Source organism: Oncorhynchus mykiss, chromosome 3 (genome assembly GCF_057628025.1).
Source record: "Oncorhynchus mykiss isolate SJ-2025 chromosome 3, ASM5762802v1, whole genome shotgun sequence".
NCBI lineage: Eukaryota > Metazoa > Chordata > Actinopteri > Salmoniformes > Salmonidae > Oncorhynchus > Oncorhynchus mykiss.
The window spans coordinates 15,788,396-15,808,299 of NC_143024.1; the positions used below are offsets into that span (position 1 = coordinate 15,788,396).

Consider the following 19,904-nt stretch of genomic DNA (forward strand, 5'->3'; position numbering starts at 1 on the left):
CATTTATACCGTTTGTTTTTGTCACAATGCCTTTCCTGCTGGTCACAAATGGCCCAGAAACAGTGTCATTTATCTCCTGTATAAGAAAAGGCACAAGCTACAACACTTGAGCAGTGTCAATGTGAATAATTCACTAAAACACCTGGAAACTCAACATCTAAAAAGTGGCCATTTTGGTTCAATCATTAAGAGGGTGTAACCGAGTAAGCCGTGTCTGGAGCCCAACGTCTCACTGGTCCCCCTGTACACCCAGCTGTGATTATTAAGGTAAAAGAGATATGAGGTGTGTCTGGCGAGCTGCATGCCTTCCAGCTCTTCTGGGGGTTAGAGCAGCTGGAGACCTACAGCTATGGTGCCTCACCAACTCACAGAGGAGGGCAGTGTGCCAAATGGCAACCTAGTCCCTATTTAGTGCACTACTATTGACCAGGGCTCAATAAAGCTCTGGTCAAAAGTAGTGCACTATATAGAGATTAGTGTGCCATTTGGAAAAGAACCGAGCTCTCCTCGTAAACCAGCACTTGTGACAATGTGGCTCAACAGACAGGAAATACTGGCCCATTAGACACAGTCAGAGACATAGAGGGAGGAGAGTGGGACTTTAACAGTTCAAGCTATAAGCACAATATTAATAGCTATGAACAGCTAGTTTATAACACAGGGCAGGCTACAGGTGAAAAAAAATGAATTCAATTTTAAACATTTGCATTTTTACTGGATCTTGATGTTCTGTAGTTAATAGCCACTGTGGAACCATGAATGACCTGGTTTGGTTATGTTCCCTCAGACAGAGACATTGTACATACAATAGAGAGGAACTGCTGTGCTGACTGATATTACAACGTCTAATGTGACCAACAGACTCACTGCCATCACAGTTCAGAGCAGGGTGAATGTGGGTGTGGGAGCAGCAGCTGATGGAATTCTATTTATGTGGAGCCTTTTGCTTTGGTTACTCAGCCATCTGTAGGCTACATGAGTGGGTCATCAGGCAACTGACAAGCAGCTAGGGGTTACTACAGAGAATATCTATTGAAAATACTATGGAGGCAATGGAGATCAACATCAATGCTGTCATTTTTAAATTTACTGGTCAGTTTTACTTTTTAAAATTATTTTATTTGCCACCAGGATAAAACAATATTCTTGCGGTTTCCCATGATTGACGCATTCTATTTTGAAGGAAAAAAAGCTAAACGGATGACTTTCTTTGAGGGAACATAGTCAAGGCCCAGAAGCAACGATAGACTTTTCAAACAACAGTCACAAAGAAAGGAACATGGTAGCGTCATTAGGGTGCCAATCTAAACCACCAAACATGTGCAGAAAGGTTGTTCTTCAAAAAATATCAGGATGAAACTTCACTACTCTTAGACCCCTCTACTCTTAGACCCCTCTACTCTTAGACCCCTCTACTCTTAGGAAAGTTAGTCTACACAGATTTCAATGATTTCTAAATGGATATCAGTAAATAGATTTAGACTCGGGTTCAGACACGGTTGAGATTAAATCCAAGTTAACCCACACCAATGTGTCTAATCTTCACTATGTTGTGGCCGAATGCACTAGTTGCCTTAGGATATATTAATCCTGGCATGTATTAATTAATCTAACAACAATGATGATTGCCAGTAGTTTCAAGTCACAATTCTTCATAGATGCCCTGAAAATAACAATTCTGATGATTCACCCAATTCAAGATGGTCAATTCCTTGTTAAATGTTTTTTCCCTTAAAGCTGAAATCACACGACTGACTGAACTGACAATGGTCACTGATATCAAATATTCAACCTGCCTATAGCAAACTGGCAGCAGCCATTTTGTGGAGAGAATCCATTTTACAGGACGAGTCTCAGATTACAACCTATTCGCTATTTAGTGCACCAGTGCCCTATGGGCCCTGGTCAAAAGTAGTGCACTATTTAGGGAATAGGGTGCCATTTGGGACTCAGCATACTATTGACCTGAGGACACTGGAGTTCTGAGGTACTATGTGGTTGTGACATGAGGTAAAAAAGGTTTTACAGAGGTATGGAGGCATATTTAAAAACAAAATGGAAAAATAACAGTTGCTGAGTTTATAAAAAATGTCTGACTCCACGTTTCCACATGTATGTAACACAGGAAATACATTGTTCTCAGCTACATTCTGGGATTTCACACGCTTTATGTCAACAGTAACAATTAGAGAAAATGTGTGAGCGCTTTCTGTGCAAATATCAACCAAATGTTGCTTCTTGTTAACTATACTTTTCTCTTGCATTGAGGTAGTTACTTTATCAAAACTCCACTGGCAAAATCTCTGCATCAAATAATAAAGGAGTACATTCATACACAGCTACATGAGGTAGGTATGATGCAGTGGAAACATTTCAAGAATGCAAGAAATTCCCTGAGAAAATCAGAGATTTTGACACACACATCAGGAGCAAAGACAACTATCGAGCCAGATACTGTCACTGAAGGCCTACTATAGGGTTCAAAATGTCAGCTTATGACAATAACCCCTTGTTGGCATTGGTTCATGTACTGCTTTGATTTGCTCTTTCAAAATAGAGGTAAAGCTGAGAGAAAAGGTCAAGTTTCAATATTACCGTCTCCATTTGCTGACAAAGACATTTACATCTGCTGGGTGTGTTTCAAAATCTCCTCTTCAATGTTTCTTTCTTTGCAAACCAGCAGACAAACTGCCTAGCCTAGAACATAATGATTCGGTTGTTTCCAAAGTCCACGGCAACAATCCTTCCGTCAGGAGTAACAGCTATACCCGATGGGCGATCCATCTGTCCAAAGCTGCTACCCTGAGTCCCCAACTTGCATAAGAAATTACCGTTGGTTTGAAACACCTGGATCCGGTGGTTCCGGGAGTCAGCCACCACGATGCGGTCCTCCTGGTCCACTGCTACGCCCTGCGGCCGCAGGAACTGACCGTTACCAGTTCCCTCTGATCCCAGGAAGCGGGCTGACTGGCAGTCCGACCGGATGATCAGCAGACGGTGGTTGTTGAAGTCTGTCACCACCAGGTGGTCCTCCTGAGTGAAGGCCACGCCTCTGGGGGAGTCCAAGTGTTTCCATAGAGCCCCCTCAAAGCCGTACTTGTTGAGGAAGGTGCCGTCCTGCCTGAAGAGCTGGATGCGGTGGTTCCGGGTGTCTGAGACGAGGATCTTTCCCTCCGAGCTGACCGCCACGTCCCAGGGGTAGCTAAATTGACCGGTCTTGGTTCCCTTCTCCCCGAACTTGAGGAGGAACCGGCCTTCAAAGGTGAAGATCTGGATGCGGTGGTTATCCTTGTCGGCGACGATGATTCTCCTCTGGCTGTCGCAGGCCACCCCAGCTGGTCGGTCCAACTGGCCTGGTCTGGAGCCCAGCGTACCAAACTTGTGGTGGAAGGAACCGCACGGCTTGAAGATCTGCACCCTGTTGTTGCTTCGGTCAGCTACGATTATGTAGCCCTCTTTGTCCACACACACCCCCCAGGGGCGACACAGCTGCCCATCTCCGTCCCCCTCCCTGCCGAACGAGGCCACCGGCAAGGGGATACCTCCATAGCTACGGCCAGACTTGACCAGCACTTTAAAGGGGCTGCCTTCGATGTGCTGGTTGCAGATAAGGACTGACACCAGATGTTCTCCTTCTACCTTGGGCAGGTAGCTGACCGTGTACAACCCGTTCTGATGGTCAGTCACCTCAGCGTTTAGCAGGTTACCATCGGACGCCACCACCACAGCTGACACACCGTCCCCACCAGACAGCCTGAGCTCTCCATCATTATCATACCCCACCACAGTGAAGGAAGCCTGCTTACCCTGCAAGCCCCGACAAAGCCCCTCTCCCTGGGCCTTGGTGAGGGGGGCGAAGGCCCCGGAGCTGACCAGACCTAGGGACTGGATGGCGAGGAGCAAAGTCTGGTCGGGGGTGGTGAACAGGATGCGATCATCATCCTGCGGCAGTAACAGCTCCCTGAGGGCCTTCAGCTCTGTGATCTGGAGGAGCATGCTCTCTCTGGCCAGCAGCAGGTCCAGACTACTGCCCTTCTCTAGGACCTGGGTTACTGTAGAGATGGTGCTGTCCAGCTTGGTCAGGTTCTGGTGCAGCTTCTCTAACTGGAGATAGAGGGACTTGGCTTTCACCTGACGGATATTCTCAACCTTTAGAGAGGGCAAAAGGAGGGAGAGGGGAAAGGGACAGAAGGGAGAAAGAAAAGATAGTTACACCTGTCAGGTTTTGTAACATTGCTGGAATGTGTAAATGTACTGTAGGTCCTACAGTATGATACTACTTAGCAGAAAACCAACTTACTTTCCACAGTAGTTCACACTCTCGTTCCTCCAGGGCCTTCTTATAACGCTGTGTGATGGCTTTGACCTCTGACTGGACCACCATGGCCTTCAGTTCCACCTGCTCAGCAACGGCCTGTGCTTTCTCAATGCTCAGCTGCAGGTAAATCATTAAGAAACTGCTTTAGTGGGGACAAAATGCAGCATGACCTTTGAATGGTACATTGACACATTATTCACAGGTTAAGTCCTGACAGTTTAAAACCTCTTTAGGCTAGGGGGCAGTATTTTGATGTTTGGATGAAAAACGTGCCCAAAGTAAACTGCCTATTTCTCAGGCCCAGAAGCTAGAATATGCATATAATTGGCAGATTAGGATAGAAAACTCTAAATTTTCCAAAACGGTCAAAATATTGTCTGTGAGTATAACAGAACTGATATAGCAGGCGAAAATCTGAGGAAAATCCATCCAGGAAGTGTTTTTCTGAAACTACTCTTTTCCATTGCAAGCCTATCCTCCATTTAAAGGGATATCAACCATATTATTTCCCTATGGCTTCCACAAGGTGTGAACAGTCTTTAGACATAGTTTCAGGCTTTTATTCTGAAAAATGAGAGAGAATGATCACATTGCGTCAGTGGATAGCCAGATGTCCTCAGATTTGTGCATGCGCGCCAGGAGCGCAACCTTTTCTTTCTCTCTTCTATTGAAAAGGCTACTGTCCGGTTGAAATATTAGCTATTATTTATTGTAAAAACAACCTGAGGATTGATTATAAAAAAACATTTGACATGTTTCTATGAACTTTACGGATATTATTTGGAATTTTCGTCTGCCCGTCATGACCGCACGAGCCTGTGGATTACTGAACATAACACGCCAACCAAATGGAGGTTTTTGGATATAAAGAGAATCTTTATCAAACAAAACTAACATTTATTGTGTAACTGGGAGTCTCGTGAGTGCAAACATACGAAGATCAAAGGTAAGTGATTAATTTTATTGCTTTTCTGACTTTCGTGACCAATCTACTTTGCTGCTAGCTGTTTGTAATGTTTTGTCTGCTGAGAGCTGTCCTCACATAATCGCATGGTTTGCTTTCACCGTAAAGACTTTTTGAAATCTGACAGGCCGGCTGGATTAACAACAAGTTAAGCTATGTTTTGGTGTTTTGCACTTGTGATTTTATGAAAATGAAATATTTTTTTGTAATTTAATTTGAATTTGGCGCTCTGCAATTCACCGGATGTAGACGAAAATGATCCCTCTAAAGGGATCGGAGCGGCAAGAGGTTAAGACCTTTAAATAGTGAAACATTGTTCCTTATCAGATGCAGGAGGTCAGTGTTTCTCAACCTTTTTGCACCAGGGACCAGCAAGCTACTGGTTATCATGAGACTATGGTGTAAACGGCTCTCCTCTCCTCCCCTCCATATCAGTGGAGGAATTGATGAGTGACCTCTCAAAGTCTTTTCAGTATGAGGCCAGCTGGTTGAGTGAATTAAATACCTCAGACTGGCTCCAGTACCACTGCTGGAGAGAGGCTGTTGACCCCAGGCCAACACAGCAGCTGTTTTCCAGACAGTAGTGGGTCCTCATCATGAAGTCCCCCTATAGAGGCACCTCTGGTGGATGTAGGGGTTGGAACTAAAGCTCAGAGCGTTAAGTTAAGACTGTGTTAAGATCTGCTACCAAAATGCTTAATCAGCAGACAGGCCTTTAACTGTAGGGACAGTGAATACAAGCATGACTAAGTCTCTTGGGATAAAAATGTCTGCTAAATGGCCTTGATATAAAGTGTGACTGACTAGGGCAAAAAGGTTAAATTAACTTCTCACTAGGTGGGAGCTGACAACCGTCCATAACCTGATGCGTCCCGGCAGGACTGAGCTCAACCAATGGAATGAGGGGTAGGGTGGTGGTGTCAATCAGAGAGAAAGCACCAATGACGTCATCTATAGGGGTAACAAATCCTGGTTCAGAGGTTAAGGGGGTGGCAGAACGGGCAGAAAAAGGCGGCAAATGAGATTATGGTGTTTTAATGTAACCCTTTAGGTCAAAGGTCTTCTACCTTTCAGGACAGTTCTACAGCTCGGGCTTTGTGCCATTCAAGCCCATGAACAGTATGTGTGTCCCAAATTGTACCCATTGTCTATGTAGTGCACTATTTTTGACCAGGGCCCATAGGGAACAGGGTGCCATTTGGGACACAGCCCATGAGATCTCTTCATAGGAGATCATGGATTATCAGGCTGGTCCTTGTCATAGTACAGCCTCTTCACAGGAGCTAAAAACACTCAACCTAGATTGAGTTAGCAGCATTTGGTGAATTAGGTCTTCAAGTTAAGTGAGCCTCAAAACACCAACTGAGCGTCACAGAACTGAAGGGGGTAGGGGAGGTGTGTTTTTCTATTGTGTTTTGAGAAAGGGGAGGGGCATACATATTTCATTGGCATGTGAGTGAGTTGGTTTGGGGGAAATGGGAGAGGGGGGGGGGGGTGTATGGGGACAGGGTGGGGGAAGGAAGCGTCTTCCTAGAATTCCTCTCCATTGTGTCCGTCCTCCCAAAGCCATCCCGTTCCCAACACCCTTCACTCTCTATTCACAGCTGGAGGACAACCCACCTCCCAGCCAGCCGACTAAGAAGGAGTGGCCTAATGTTCTGAGTGGTTGTCCGCATCCCAGGTGACACCCTATTCCCTTCATGGGGCAGACACCCTATTCCCTTCATGGGGCAGACACCCTATTCCCTTCATGGGGCAGACACCCTATTCCCTTCATGGGGCAGACACCCTATTCCCTTCATGGGGCAGACACCCTATTCCCTTCATGGGGCAGACACCCTATTCCCTTCATAGGGCTCTGGTCAAAAGTAGAACGCTATGTAGGGAACATGGTTCCATTTGGGACACATCCATAGTATTAGAGGGGCTATAAATGGGCACTATGGCCTCTCTCTCTCGCCTGCTCTCCCTCCCTCTCTCCCACTTCCATTCTCCGGGCCATGTGAGGCTGGAGTGATAGAGGACACTAATGATCCATTCTGCTCCTGATGGCGTCAAGTCTCTGATTACAAACTGTCAGAGCTGACTAGTGGTCGTCACACACACACCAACGTAGAGTCCACGCTGTATAACCCCCTATAGATCTATGTAGAGTCCCCTCTGTATATCCCCCTATAGATCTACATAGAGTCCCCTCTGTATATCCCCCTATAGATCTACGTAGAGTCCCCTCTGTATATCCCCCTATAGATTTACGTAGAGTCCCCTCTGCATCCCAGTACCCACCTGTACAGCGTGCCTGCCCTGCATCCCAGTACCCACCTGTACAGCGTGCCTGCCCCGCTGGGCGTCTGCCAGCAGCTGGATGGTGAGGGTCCTGGAGTCCTGCAGGGAATCCTGGAGGTAGAGGAGGCTGTGGCCCGAGTGACAACCCACACTGGCCTCCCTACAGACAGGCAAGGAGCACGTATCACAGAAGAAATGCAGAACCTGCAGAGGGACAGGCACAGAAGCAGACAGTCAGCAACAGAACCTGCAGAGGGACAGGCACAGAAGCAGACAGTCAGCAACAGAACCTGCAGAGGGACAGGCACAGAAGCAGACAGTCAGCAACAGAACCTGCAGAGGGACAGGCACAGAAGCCGACAGTCATCAACAGAACCTGCAGAGGGACAAGCACAGAAGCAGACAGTCAGCAACGGAACCTGCAGAGGGACAGGCACAGAAGCAGACAGTCAGCAACAGAACATCTATCCTCTCACATACAGCAACAACCAACCGCAGCCAGTTCTATTGTTACATTCTGTACAGTATCTAACATATTGACTCGGGTCCTGACGATTTAATAATAGTAACAATGACATTAAGCTGTGGCTCTGCCTCGATCTGCACAACGATGTACTGTACGGCATCACATACTCAGTGTTTTGGACACAGTCCTGTCTAAAGCAGAGTAGAATGAAAGAAGAAACAAGGGTAAGAAAGAATGGAAGAGAGGAAGCAGGAGTACAGTGGTGTGAAGTACTTAAGTAAAAATACTTTAAAATACTACAATAGGTATTTTTATTTTGTATCTATACTTTATTTTTGACAACTTTTTCTTCACTACATTCCTAAAGACAATAATGTACATTTTACTCTATACAGTTTCCCTGACATCCAAAAGTACTCATTACATTAAGAATGCTTAGCAGGAAAGGGAAATGGTCCAATTCACGCACTTATCAAGAGAACATCCATGGTTTTCTTAATATAAGGAATTTGAAATTATTTACACTTTTACTTTTGATACTTAAGTATATTGAAACAAAATACTTTGGCTTTCTCACGTAGTATTTTACTGGGTGACTTTCACCTGAGTCATTTTCTATTAAGATACCTTTACTCAAGTATGACGATTGGCTACTTTTCCCATCACTGCAGGAGTGAAAAGGCAGAGCGTACAGGATAGGATGGAGAAAGCAGGGTGAGTGATGCAGGCCAATCACTACATTGTATAGAGAAAGGAGGCCAATAAACAATTACATTGGTCTGTTGCCAAGAACATCAATATTTACAATACAGAGCCCCTAAAGATGTTTATCTTAGATGTGTTCCTATGTATTACCACTAAAATGTATGTATGTGTGGCACGTATCCAGAAATCCATTCAAGCACTGTGTAGTACTTAGCTAGTACATGTCTCTATAGCAACAGTCATAATATCATTTGGTGCTGGTGTGGGGACATACTCTGACGATACTAAGGTTTAACGCAGAGGTGAAGTTGTCAGAGAGTTTTCACAATGAGAGTTCATTTAGACTGGATGCTCTAGAGTTAGTTCTGAAGATTCAGTACGAGAGTGTGTGTGTGTTTAGTCCACTCAGCACCACAAAGCCCTTAAATTAAATGATGGATCACTCAGCATGGGTCGGGGTACATAGCTCACCCATTGGCCCCTTCCCTCTTCCCAGTGAGCCATTTGAAAATGTCAACGGATCTATCCGACAGTAATCACTGAGGCGGATTCCTCTCAATGAAATGACCAAATGAAGGAGTTCGGAGGTGCTTTCTGTTCCCCACAACAAAGGCCAACCATCAGTGCTGACTAACACATCTAACACAGCCCTCAACACCACGTTTAGGACTTTGGTAAGGTTTTTTTTCAGCTGTTTGGCCACACATTTTGTCATGCTGCAGCAAACATAAAAATGTCTAAATTAATGACGGGTATCTTGGGTTATCTTCAATTAATTGGGACTATTTTGATGAAGTTTATACTGGCTACGGGGTCTCAAATCAACAAACGGTAATATTGACGTTTTTTTCACGTTTTTCAAGCGAAGGTCTTTTAAAGGAGTTTGCGAGTACACTCATTGGGTTTGGGCTAGCAGCCAGCCCAACTGAAGTATGCTGATGTCTTTAGCCCCCAGATCAGAGCAGCAGAGGAGAAAGATGGCAGCCAAAATAATAAGTTTTTTATTCAAAACGGTTATTACGGTGACCGCAGTCATTTGGCTGGCCAATTACAGTCATCCAAAATTCCCGTGACCGTTACAGTCCTAGTGTTGTGTTATCGTACCAGAGGTTGTGATCCTGTATCTATCAGCATCACAGAGGGAGGGGGAGGAATAGAGGGGCCTTTAAACACCAAACTGCCAACAGAAGTGGCCAAAGTCAGGATGCACTTGGACTTCTGTGGAACAGGAGAGCTGTTATCACGTCCATGTTATTTCATGTGTCTGAAGTGAAAAAAGGGGACAATGGAACCATTCCCTGGGATGGTGGACTTCATAACACATCCAAATCAGAAAACATCTGGAATTATGATTCATCAGAATCTCAGACAGTAAATTCAACTAAGTTGTTGCTTCCTCGCTAGCCTGTAGATCTACTGGAAGTGTAACGAGGGACAGAATAATGCAACATCCCAGAATTCCCACACAGGGGTGATGTAAAACACACAGGGAACATGGAGCATGCAGATCAACACAACCCGAGGGTGCCCTGTCCGTGCTAATCCGGTTTCCCAGAAGTCACACGCGCACAGCGCTATACACACACACACAGCCAGGCTGAAAACAGTGTGCAAGACCACCATATCAAGACAAATAGGGTGACAATATCAGCTGAGAGAGAGAGAGAGAGAGACAGAGAGCACCATGACTGAGTGCGTACCGCTCTGTCCAGCAGTGCGCAATCACACTGCCCTAACCCATCTGGACAAGAGGTATACCCATTTAAGGACTGCAGCTCAGCATTTAACACCATAGTACCCTCCAAACTCGTCATTAAGCTCAAGACCTTGGGTTTCGACCCCACCCTGTGCAACTGGGTCCTGGACTTCCTGACGGGCTGCACCCAGGTGGTGAGGGTAGGAAACATCTCCACCCCGCTGATCCTCAACACTGGGGCACCACAAGGGTGCGTTCTCAGCCCTCTCCTGTCCTCCCTGTTCACCCATGACTGCGTGGCCATGCACGCCTCCAACTCAATCATCAAGTTTGCAGAGGACACTACAGTGGTAGGCTTGATTACCAACAACGACGAGACGGCCTACAGGGAGGAGGTGAGGGCCCTCGGAGTGTGGTGTCAGGAAAATAACCTCACACTCAACGTCAACAAAACAAAGGAGATGACTGTGGACTTCAGGAAACAGCAGAGGGAGCAGCCCCCTATCCACATCGACGGGACAGTAGTGGAAAAGGTGTTAAGTTTTAAGTTCCTCGGTGTACACATCACGGACAAACTAAAATGGTCCATCCACACAGACAGCGTTGTGAAGAAGGAGCAGCAGCGCCTCTTCAACCTCAGGAGGCTGAAGAAATTCAGCTCGTCACCAAAAACACTCAAACTTCTACAGATGCACAATTGAGAGCATCCTGTCGGGCTGTATCACCGCCTGGTACGGCAACTGCTCCGCCCACAACCATAAGTCTCTCCAAAGGGTAGTGAGGTCTGCACAACGCATCACTGGGGGCAAACTACCTGCCCTCCAGGACACCTACACCACCCGATGTCACAGGAAGGCCAAAAAGATCATCAAGGACAACAACCACCCGAGCCACTGCCTGTTTACCCCGCTATCATCCAGAAGGCGAGGTCAGTACAGGTGCATCAAAGCAGGGACTGAGAGACTGAAAAAGAGCTTCTATCTCAAGGCCATCAGACTGTTAAACAGCCACCACTAACATTGAGTGGCTGCTGCCAACATACTGACTCATCTCTAGCCACTTTAATAATTAAAAATTGGATGTAATAAATGTATCACTAGTCACTTTAAACAATGCCACTTTAAATAATGTTTACATACCCTACATTACTCATCTCATTGTTATATACTGTACTCTATACCATCTACTGCATCTTGTCTATGCCGTTCGGCCATCGCTCATCCATATATTTTTATATACATATTCTTACTCATTCCTTTACACTTGTGTGTGTATAAGGTAGTTGTGAAATTGTTAGATTACTTGTTAGATATTACTGCATGGTCGGAACTAGAAGCACAAACATTTCGCTACACTCGCATTAACATCTGCTGACCATGTGCATGTGACAAATAAAACTGGATTTGATTTGTTTGTTGGTTTGGGTGTTCTTCCAGTAACATGCAGGACTTGATCTCTATGGCTCAGCCTCTACAATAGAACACTACAAGCAATACACCAAGTTGTTCTGTGTGTAGATGACCTCCAGTTCTGATACACTAGGGTTGCTAAATTCCTGTAACTTTACCGAAACTCACGTTTTTCTACATTCCTGTTTGGAGCGTTCCTATATTTCCTGCTTATTCCCTCCCGATTCCAGTGATCTTCCAACCAGGATTTCTGGAAAAGTTTTTGGGGAAGTTCCCAGAATTTCAGAACCCTAATAAAAGAACTGTGCCTCCTTATGGACTGACCATGAGCCAGAACACATGAGACGTTTCGGAGCCCCTCGCTGTCTAGGAATAGGGCTTCCATCCCATCCCAGAGAAAGAGCTGCTTTGATGCCATGCCAGACATTTCTTGTATATAAAATTATGAAAGCGCTTCCATGTGAGCTGTGCGTGTGTGGGGGGGGGGGGGGGGGGGGAGACTAACTTACACCCCCCACACACACACACACACCCCCATATGAGCCCCCTGGTTAATGGTAGAGTGAAGGAACTACACAACTAAAGGGAAGTGTCATGGACACATCTCTCTTTGACAAGCTCTAGCTCTACACTGATCGATGTGTCCAACACTTCCACACAGCTGTGACTGTGTGTACACCCATTCTGTTTCCTACAATGGCGATATTCCATCTGTACTAAAATGTACACTCAGCAGAAGAAGAAACGTGACCCACACTGAGTGAATCACCCTTCTACTTCCCACTGTTCATCAGAAACACAATCTGCAGACCGTTCCAACTGCTTTCTTTATGTCCCTGGACTGGACTGACTGCTCCATCTGTCTTCTTCATACAACAGCATTAAATGTTCAGACATATGTTCCACTGACTCGCCAGCCGTGCTGCCTGCTTTATGGCAACACAGAGCCAACGTTCCAAATGGCACCCTATTCCCTTCATAGTGCACTACTTTACCTTAGGGGGCAGGTCAAAAGTAGTGCACTATCTAGGGCATAGGGTGCCATTAGGGACGCATAAACAGAGTTATTTTGGCTAGACATTGTTTTGATATTCCCAATGAGAAGGCTGGGCCCCATTGTTAATGCAATATCTGATGTCTGACGCCTTGTAGGACCAGCAGGGAAACCAAACGTCCACTCTGTCAAGTTAAAACTATTTTCAAAGTCTCTTCAACACAGAGATTTACAGTCACGGGGAGAAAAGATGTACAATTCCTTTCATGAAAAGACCTGAGTCCTGCCAATGCAATGGTTGTTAATGTGTAGCCTACAGTAGAACTTTAACGTGTATTAAAGATTTGGTCTAGAACTAATCAATATGGACAACATCTGCAATGTTCATCCACCTTCAGAACCAGCTGAACTAGCAGGAATAGAGCTACATTAGAGAGAGAACTTTCCATGGGAATAAAACAACAGATCCCCAGTTCTTCTGTCTGGCTTCTAATTCTGTTACATAAGAGGTCTATTAGTAATACTGCCAGTCAGGCCTCCCTCCTCAGCCCTAATGAAGACCGTTCCACATTCCTGATGAAGGTCTGGTCCTACCATAGGAGGAAAGGAACCCCTCTCTCTCTGGTTAGGTCCTAAGCTGGGCCGGGGATAAACTGGGGCTGGGCCAGGGCAGTTTTCAATAGTTTTCAATATCAAAGCACCGGGAGGGGCTCCCTCTCTCACATGAAATGGGTTAAAACTGAAAAGGAGAGGCACAGGGAGGAAGAGGAAGAAGAACTGAAACAGAATAATAAAATAGTGACTGAGGTTGGTTCACAGAGGAGATCCCCAGCTAGACAGAATTACAAACCAGACAAGATTCCTCACGAGTTCACTGCACTGGTAGGAGCGATGGTAGCCAATCACAGGCGGCAGCTGGCACCTTAATTGGGGAGGACAGGCTCATAGTAATGGCTAGAAAGGAATACATGGAATGGTATAAACCACATCAGACCCATGGTTTCCTTGTGTTCGACACTCTTCCATTCTAGCCATTATTATGAGCCGTTCTCCCCTCAGCAGCCCCCTGTGTAGTCAATGAGAGACGGACCCCCCCCCCCCCCCCCCACAGTTAACTGTCTAATGTACTGTGGAATCATTGACTGAATGTTCATAGCTGTCAGTGTAGTCAATGAGAGACGGGCCTCCCCCCTCAGTTAACTGTCTAATGTACTGTGGAATCATTGACTGAATGTTCATAGCTGTCAATGTAGTCAATGAGAGACGGGCCTCCCCCCCAGTTAACTGTCTAATGTACTGTGGAATCATTGACTGAATGTTCATAGCTGTCAGTGTAGTCAATGAGAGACAGGCCTCCCCCCCCCCCTCAGTTAACTGTCTAATGTACTGTGGAATCATTGACTGAATGTTCATAGCTGTCAGTGTAGTCAATGAGAGACGGGCCTCCCCCCCAGTTAACTGTCTAATGTACTGTGGAATCATTGACTGAATGTTCATAGCTGTCAGTGTAGTCAATGAGAGACGGGCCTCCCCCCCTCAGTTAACTGTCTAATGTACTGTGGAATCATTGACTGAATGTTCATAGCTGTCAGTGTAGTCAATGAGAGACGGGCCTCCCCCCCAGTTAACTGTCTAATGTACTGTGGAATCATTGACTGAATGTTCATAGCTGTCAGTGTAGTCAATGAGAGACGGGCCTCCCCCCTCAGTTAACTGTCTAATGTACTGTGGAATCATTGACTGAATGTTCATAGCTGTCAGTGTAGTCAATGAGAGACGGGCCTCCCCCCCCCCCCCAGTTAACTGTCTAATGTACTGTGGAATCATTGACTGAATGTTCATAGCTGTCAGTGTAGTCAATGAGAGACGGGCCTCCCCCCTCAGTTAACTGTCTAATGTACTGTGGAATCATTGACTGAATGTTCATAGCTGTCAGTGTAGTCAATGAGAGACGGGCCCCCCCCCCCCCCCAGTTAACTGTCTAATGTACTGTGGAATCATTGACTGAATGTTCATAGCTGTCAGTGTTGTCAATAACAGCAACAGTGGCTTTTATTTCAGTGACTGAGACAATATCTGAAAACACATGAACCTATAGCCTGTAGCAGTGTCTCATCAGATCGTCGTGACATTAGATGAGTTACAGACAGAGACTAAACTGGTTAGTGACTGAGACAATATCTGAAAACACATGAACCTATAGCCTGTAGCAGTGTCTCATCAGGTCGTCCTGACATTAGATGAGAGTTACAGACAGACTAAACTGGTTAGTGACAGGATGGGAGTGTCATCACGCAAAAGACTTCTCTTCTAACCACTAACCTCTTATTGTCCTGTTGATTAGAGGATGAGTTAGATGCATTCCTCTAAAATGTCATTAAGCTGCACAGCAAACTAGGTTGGCTATCCAAATGACTTAAGGCCTAAACATACCAGCAACTTTCAAATTTCCTCATTATAGAATAATCAAGTCTTCCTATCCTAATGTAATCTACAAAAAGGTTTGGGTTAGGTGAGTCTTTACTGAACGTTCTACACCGTCACCACATGGCAACCAGTGTGGCCACGCCCTCGTAACCCCTGACCCCAAGCCTGAGGGAGAAAACAGACAACAGCAACAATGCAGTGACGGGCTTCCGTCCCTTCCACCCTGTGACCTTCTGTTGGAATCAAAGTCAACACAGAGAGAGAGAGAGACAGAGAGAGACAGAGAGAGAGAGACAGAGACAGGAGAGAGAGAGACAGAGACAGGAGAGAGAGAGAGAGAGAGACAGAGAGAGAGACAGAGAGAGACAGAGAGAGACAGAGAGAGACAGAGAGAGACAGAGAGAGACAGAGAGAGACAGAGAGAGACAGAGAGAGACAGAGAGAGACAGAGAGAGACAGAGAGACACAGAGAGAGAGACAGAGAGAGAGAGAGAGAGAGAGAGAGACAGAGAGACAGAGAGAGAGGAGAGAGAGACAGAGAGACAGAGAGACAGAGAGACAGAGAGACAGAGAGACAGAGAGACAGACAGAGAGAGACAGAGACAGAGAGAGACAGAGACAGAGAGAGACAGAGACAGAGAGAGAGCACAACATTCTCTCAGCTTAAACATTGAATGGATATGGACCTCCTACTAGTTCTGACCAAAGGCCATTCACAACTAGCAAAGGGAAACTGTTTTTTAGACAATAAGTTACATAAGGTATCGTAGTGAGTTGAGTTTCTAGTCAAACGGCTGGCAGGAAAAATAAATACAAATCTAACCAAAACTATGTCCACACTATGGCACTGGTCAAAAGTAGTGCACACTATGTCTGAGGTGGCTAACTTTAACCTAACCTACTTGTTGTCATGGCTATTCAGATGCTGGATTTCTTTGGCTTTGCCCCACTACAAGGCAGGAATGTTCAACCATCTCACTGAGCTGGTGTTACAGTGTTCTCTGTAACATTCAACGTTCTCACCAGAGACTGTAGAGAGAATTAGTAGACAAGAGGGTGAATGGGTAGAACAAACAGAAAGTGTGTGTGGGGGGGTGTGGGAATACAGAGAGAATGTGTGTGTAGTCCCATCCTCAACATGTCTCCCAGAGGACTGCTCTGCTGAAGGCTAACGTCACGACATTCCGACTGGCCTTCCACTCAGTAAAGTCTTCCTGTATGTTTCTCTATTGGGACCAGGCACTCCTACACCACACTATCTGCACCGGAGTCAGGACAGGAGTGTATTGTCTCACGTCTGCACTGGCTCCTGGCAACTGTGTCAGAATGGCACCTAGTAGTGACCTCAGAATGACACCTAGTAGTGACGTCAGAATGGCACCTAGTAGTGACGTCAGAATGGCACCTAGTAGTGACGTCAGAATGGCACCTAGTAGTGACGTCAGAATGGCACCTAGTAGTGACGTCAGAATGACACCTAGTAGTGACGTCAGAATGACACCTAGTAGTGACATCAGAATGACGCCTAGTGATGTCAGAATGGCACCTAGTAGTGACGTCAGAATGACGCCCAGTAGTGACGTCAGAATGACGCCTAGTAGTGACGTCAGAATGACGCCTAGTAGTGACGTCAGAATGACGCCTAGTAGTGACGTCAGAATGACGCCTAGTAGTGACGTCAGAATGACACCTAGTAGTGACGTCAGAATGACGCCCAGTAGTGACGTCAGAATGACGCCCAGTAGTGACGTCAGAATGACGCCCAGTAGTGACGTCAGAATGACGCCCAGTAGTGACGTCAGAATGACGCCCAGTAGTGACGTCAGAATGACGCCCAGTAGTGACGTCAGAATGACGCCCAGTAGTGACGTCAGAATGACGCCTAGTAGTGACGTCAGAATGGCACCTAGTGACGTTAGACAATGGACAGGAGTGAGGGACTGCACTGCTGCTTAGTCCAAGTACACCCCAGCAGAGACACTGCTCCAACTACTCTCCAAATGTACATTTATATCATATATTATTTATCCATGACTTTGGTATTATGAGACTGAGAAATTGGTGTTATGAGACTGTGATATTGCTATGGAATGTCAAGCCCAAATGGTAGATCCCATTTGAGTTTGTCCAATAACACCCAAACCCACGTTAGGCTTTGAAGAGGTGTCCAATAACACCCAAACCCACATTAGGCTTTGAAGAGGTGTCCAATAACACCCAAACCCACATTAGGCTTTGAAGAGGTGTCCAATAACACCCAAACCCACATTAGGCTTTGAAGAGGTGTCCAATAACACCCAAACCCACATTAGGCTTTGAAGAGGTGTCCAATAACACCCAAACCCACATTAGGCTTTGAAGAGGTGGTGGGTCAGACCGAGGATATGGAAGGATGGGGGCTATCTCATGATGATATTAAACAACATTACTGCTGTTAGATGGAGAAACTTACCGCATTGTCATGCTCTCTGTCCTGAAAGACAGGCAGCAGAGAGTAGCTCGACTGGAAGGAGGACCGGCTCAGAGTGGCAGTAGCTGTGTTGTTAGAGTTGTTGGTTCGGTTCCCCAGGTGTTGGTGAAACAGACTCTCCACTAGTCTATCAATGAAATGGTCTTTGGTAAGCCGGACCCTCTGGTGTGCCCATACACAGTTGTTACAAAGGTACTCCTGGCAGTCTCGGCAGTGAGAGGTAGCGGGATTGCCCTCGTTGCAAGAGCTGCACAGGGGCTCTCTGCTGTGTCTGTGAGACAAGTTGTTGCCCCTGCTGCTAACAGTGTTGTTGATTTGCTCCTCAGACAAATTTACCACGGCATCCAACATGTTGTTAAATAAAAAGTTTGAGGAGGGCAAGGCATCTACTCCTGATACGGGCATTAGAACCTTTAGGTCACAAGTCGGGCACCGGAGTTTCAAGGGGTCTTCGGGGTTCCGCTGGCCCTCCAGACACTGCCTGCAGAAGGCATGGAGGCATGGGAGGACGTGGAGCCTTCTGGAGGATGAGGTAGATGAGCTAGTTGAGGTATGAGACGAGGACGAGGAGGTAGAAGAGTTGGAGGAGAGTGGAGCAGAGGAGCAGCACAGTTGTTTGCATAGGGGGCATGTCGTCAAGTCGGAGTCAGGGAATGAAGCCATTTGCACGACTGCTTTGGAATAGGGGTATTTAAACCGGCATTTAGACATAGCCTACGGTTGCCTTTGTAAATAGATGCAATGACGATAGACTAGATTAAATGGTTCTATTAAATGTTGCTCCTATTGTGCGAAATTGGTATCCACTCACTGACACCAAATAAAATGTGTAACTGATTAAATAGGTCTGCCGGTGAAGGACGTGCGTTTGAAGGAAATTGGAATGGCAGTCAACGTCAATGAAAGCTCTTTGGAATAGAAACAACTTCGGGTCTTCCTTATTTGCATACATAATTCACATTTTACGTGTTTTGCGTATTGAAATGTGAGAGTAATTATAACTTAATATTACAGAGTTGTATGTTCTTGTTTACGTCAATGCTGCGGGGAATAAACCAATATTGTGGCAAACATGAAATCGGCTGCGTGTCCCCCACCCGAATTCTCCCCAAGCACAGAGAAGGGCCACTGCCGGTTTTCGTTATCAATTCCTCTGTTCATTTACGCACAAACGTGTTAACAGTAAGTGTCCGCCCAATTATTCTAATCCACCATCACAACTCTTTCAAATGTAACCAACCATGCGCATCAAACAGAGACTGTTGAAGGCAATTAAATAATGAATCCATTTGATGTAATAAGTTAGCTCGATACTTGCGCGCATAAGATCAAATAGCCAAACAGTTGCTGAACAGTCTCCCAAAAAGGATTTGTTACTCTATGATACCTTCTCTGAACGAAATGCTCTCTGTGATGCATTCGTTGTGCTTCATAAAAGGCTGCACTTTCTTGAGATCAAATGTCCAGCGTTTTCCCCTGGCTTTCCTTGACCATCCGCCAGCGCAGAATGAATCCATTCGTTCCGTGCAATGAAGCGTTCCATGGAATTGTGTTCATTTGCGCTTGTGCACGCGTTTTACGCATGTTGAACTGAACCACATATCAAGAGGTACAACGACGGTTTTACTATATATGTGTATGATGTGCCATGTTAACTGCAGGACGTGAGTTTCTCGAAAATGCCCTGAATGTCTCTAATCCTACAGCCGTGAGCATACTTCCGTTTCATCACACGGAAGGGGATTTGGCTGGGCAGTTACATACTAGCGTCTCCCTATTCATGCCATTTTAACAGTAACATTTTAATTGGAAATGTTACAATATAGTATGCAATATGTCGTGACGTAGACCTCAAACAGCAGCTGTGCAAAAACAAGGGATCTATTTAAATATTTTAATTTCCTGGAAAAATTATAGACTGGCTTTAATTTCATTTGACACTTTTGAGACGATTCCATTGGTTCCATGGTACCAGGCAAACTAAATCAAACTTTCTCTCTGGCTTGTGTATTTAAAACAACTAAAAACGCAATAATTTAGCCTAATGCTAACGTTTTATTTAAACAACTCTAATGCCCACTTTGAATGTGAACAAATAAATGACTGATCATGATCGTATCCATTCACCCTGTCTCAGACGGACAAGCAATGCTTACTCACGCATGCCTC

The 19,904-nt window shown here is 45.7% G+C and overlaps 1 protein-coding gene across 2 annotated transcripts; it reads right to left on the reverse strand.

The window, feature by feature from the left end:
* Positions 1–2,058: 2,058 nt before the first annotated feature.
* LOC110507522 (E3 ubiquitin-protein ligase TRIM71) lies at positions 2,059–19,470 on the reverse strand. 2 transcript variants are annotated; one of them, XM_036938255.2, is made up of 4 exons: positions 17,718–19,470; positions 7,605–7,772; positions 4,301–4,435; positions 2,059–4,149 (listed from the first exon to the last, which is right to left on the reverse strand). In XM_036938255.2, exons 1-4 carry the CDS (start codon positions 18,444–18,446, stop codon positions 2,698–2,700), a joined length of 2,484 nt encoding a protein of 827 aa, XP_036794150.2. In that variant the 5' UTR covers positions 18,447–19,470; the 3' UTR covers positions 2,059–2,697. The 2 variants fall into 2 exon arrangements, with proteins under 2 accessions (XP_036794150.2, XP_090078109.1); XM_090221983.1 differs by lacking the exons at positions 7,605–7,772; positions 17,718–19,470 and adding an exon at positions 5,788–6,166.
* Positions 19,471–19,904: the final 434 nt, after the last annotated feature.

Excerpts from the sequence above, each read along its gene's own strand:
- LOC110507522 (XM_036938255.2), bottom strand. The coding sequence starts at position 18,446 with ATGTCTAAATGCCGGTTTAAATACCCCTATTCCAAAGCAGTCGTGCAA. Across the intron at positions 7,773-17,717 it reads ACAGAGAGCATGACAATGCG|GTTCTGCATTTCTTCTGTGA; the intron begins GTAAGTTTCTCC and ends GTCCCTCTGCAG. Across the intron at positions 4,436-7,604 it reads GGGGCAGGCACGCTGTACAG|CTGAGCATTGAGAAAGCACA; the intron begins GTGGGTACTGGG and ends ATTTACCTGCAG.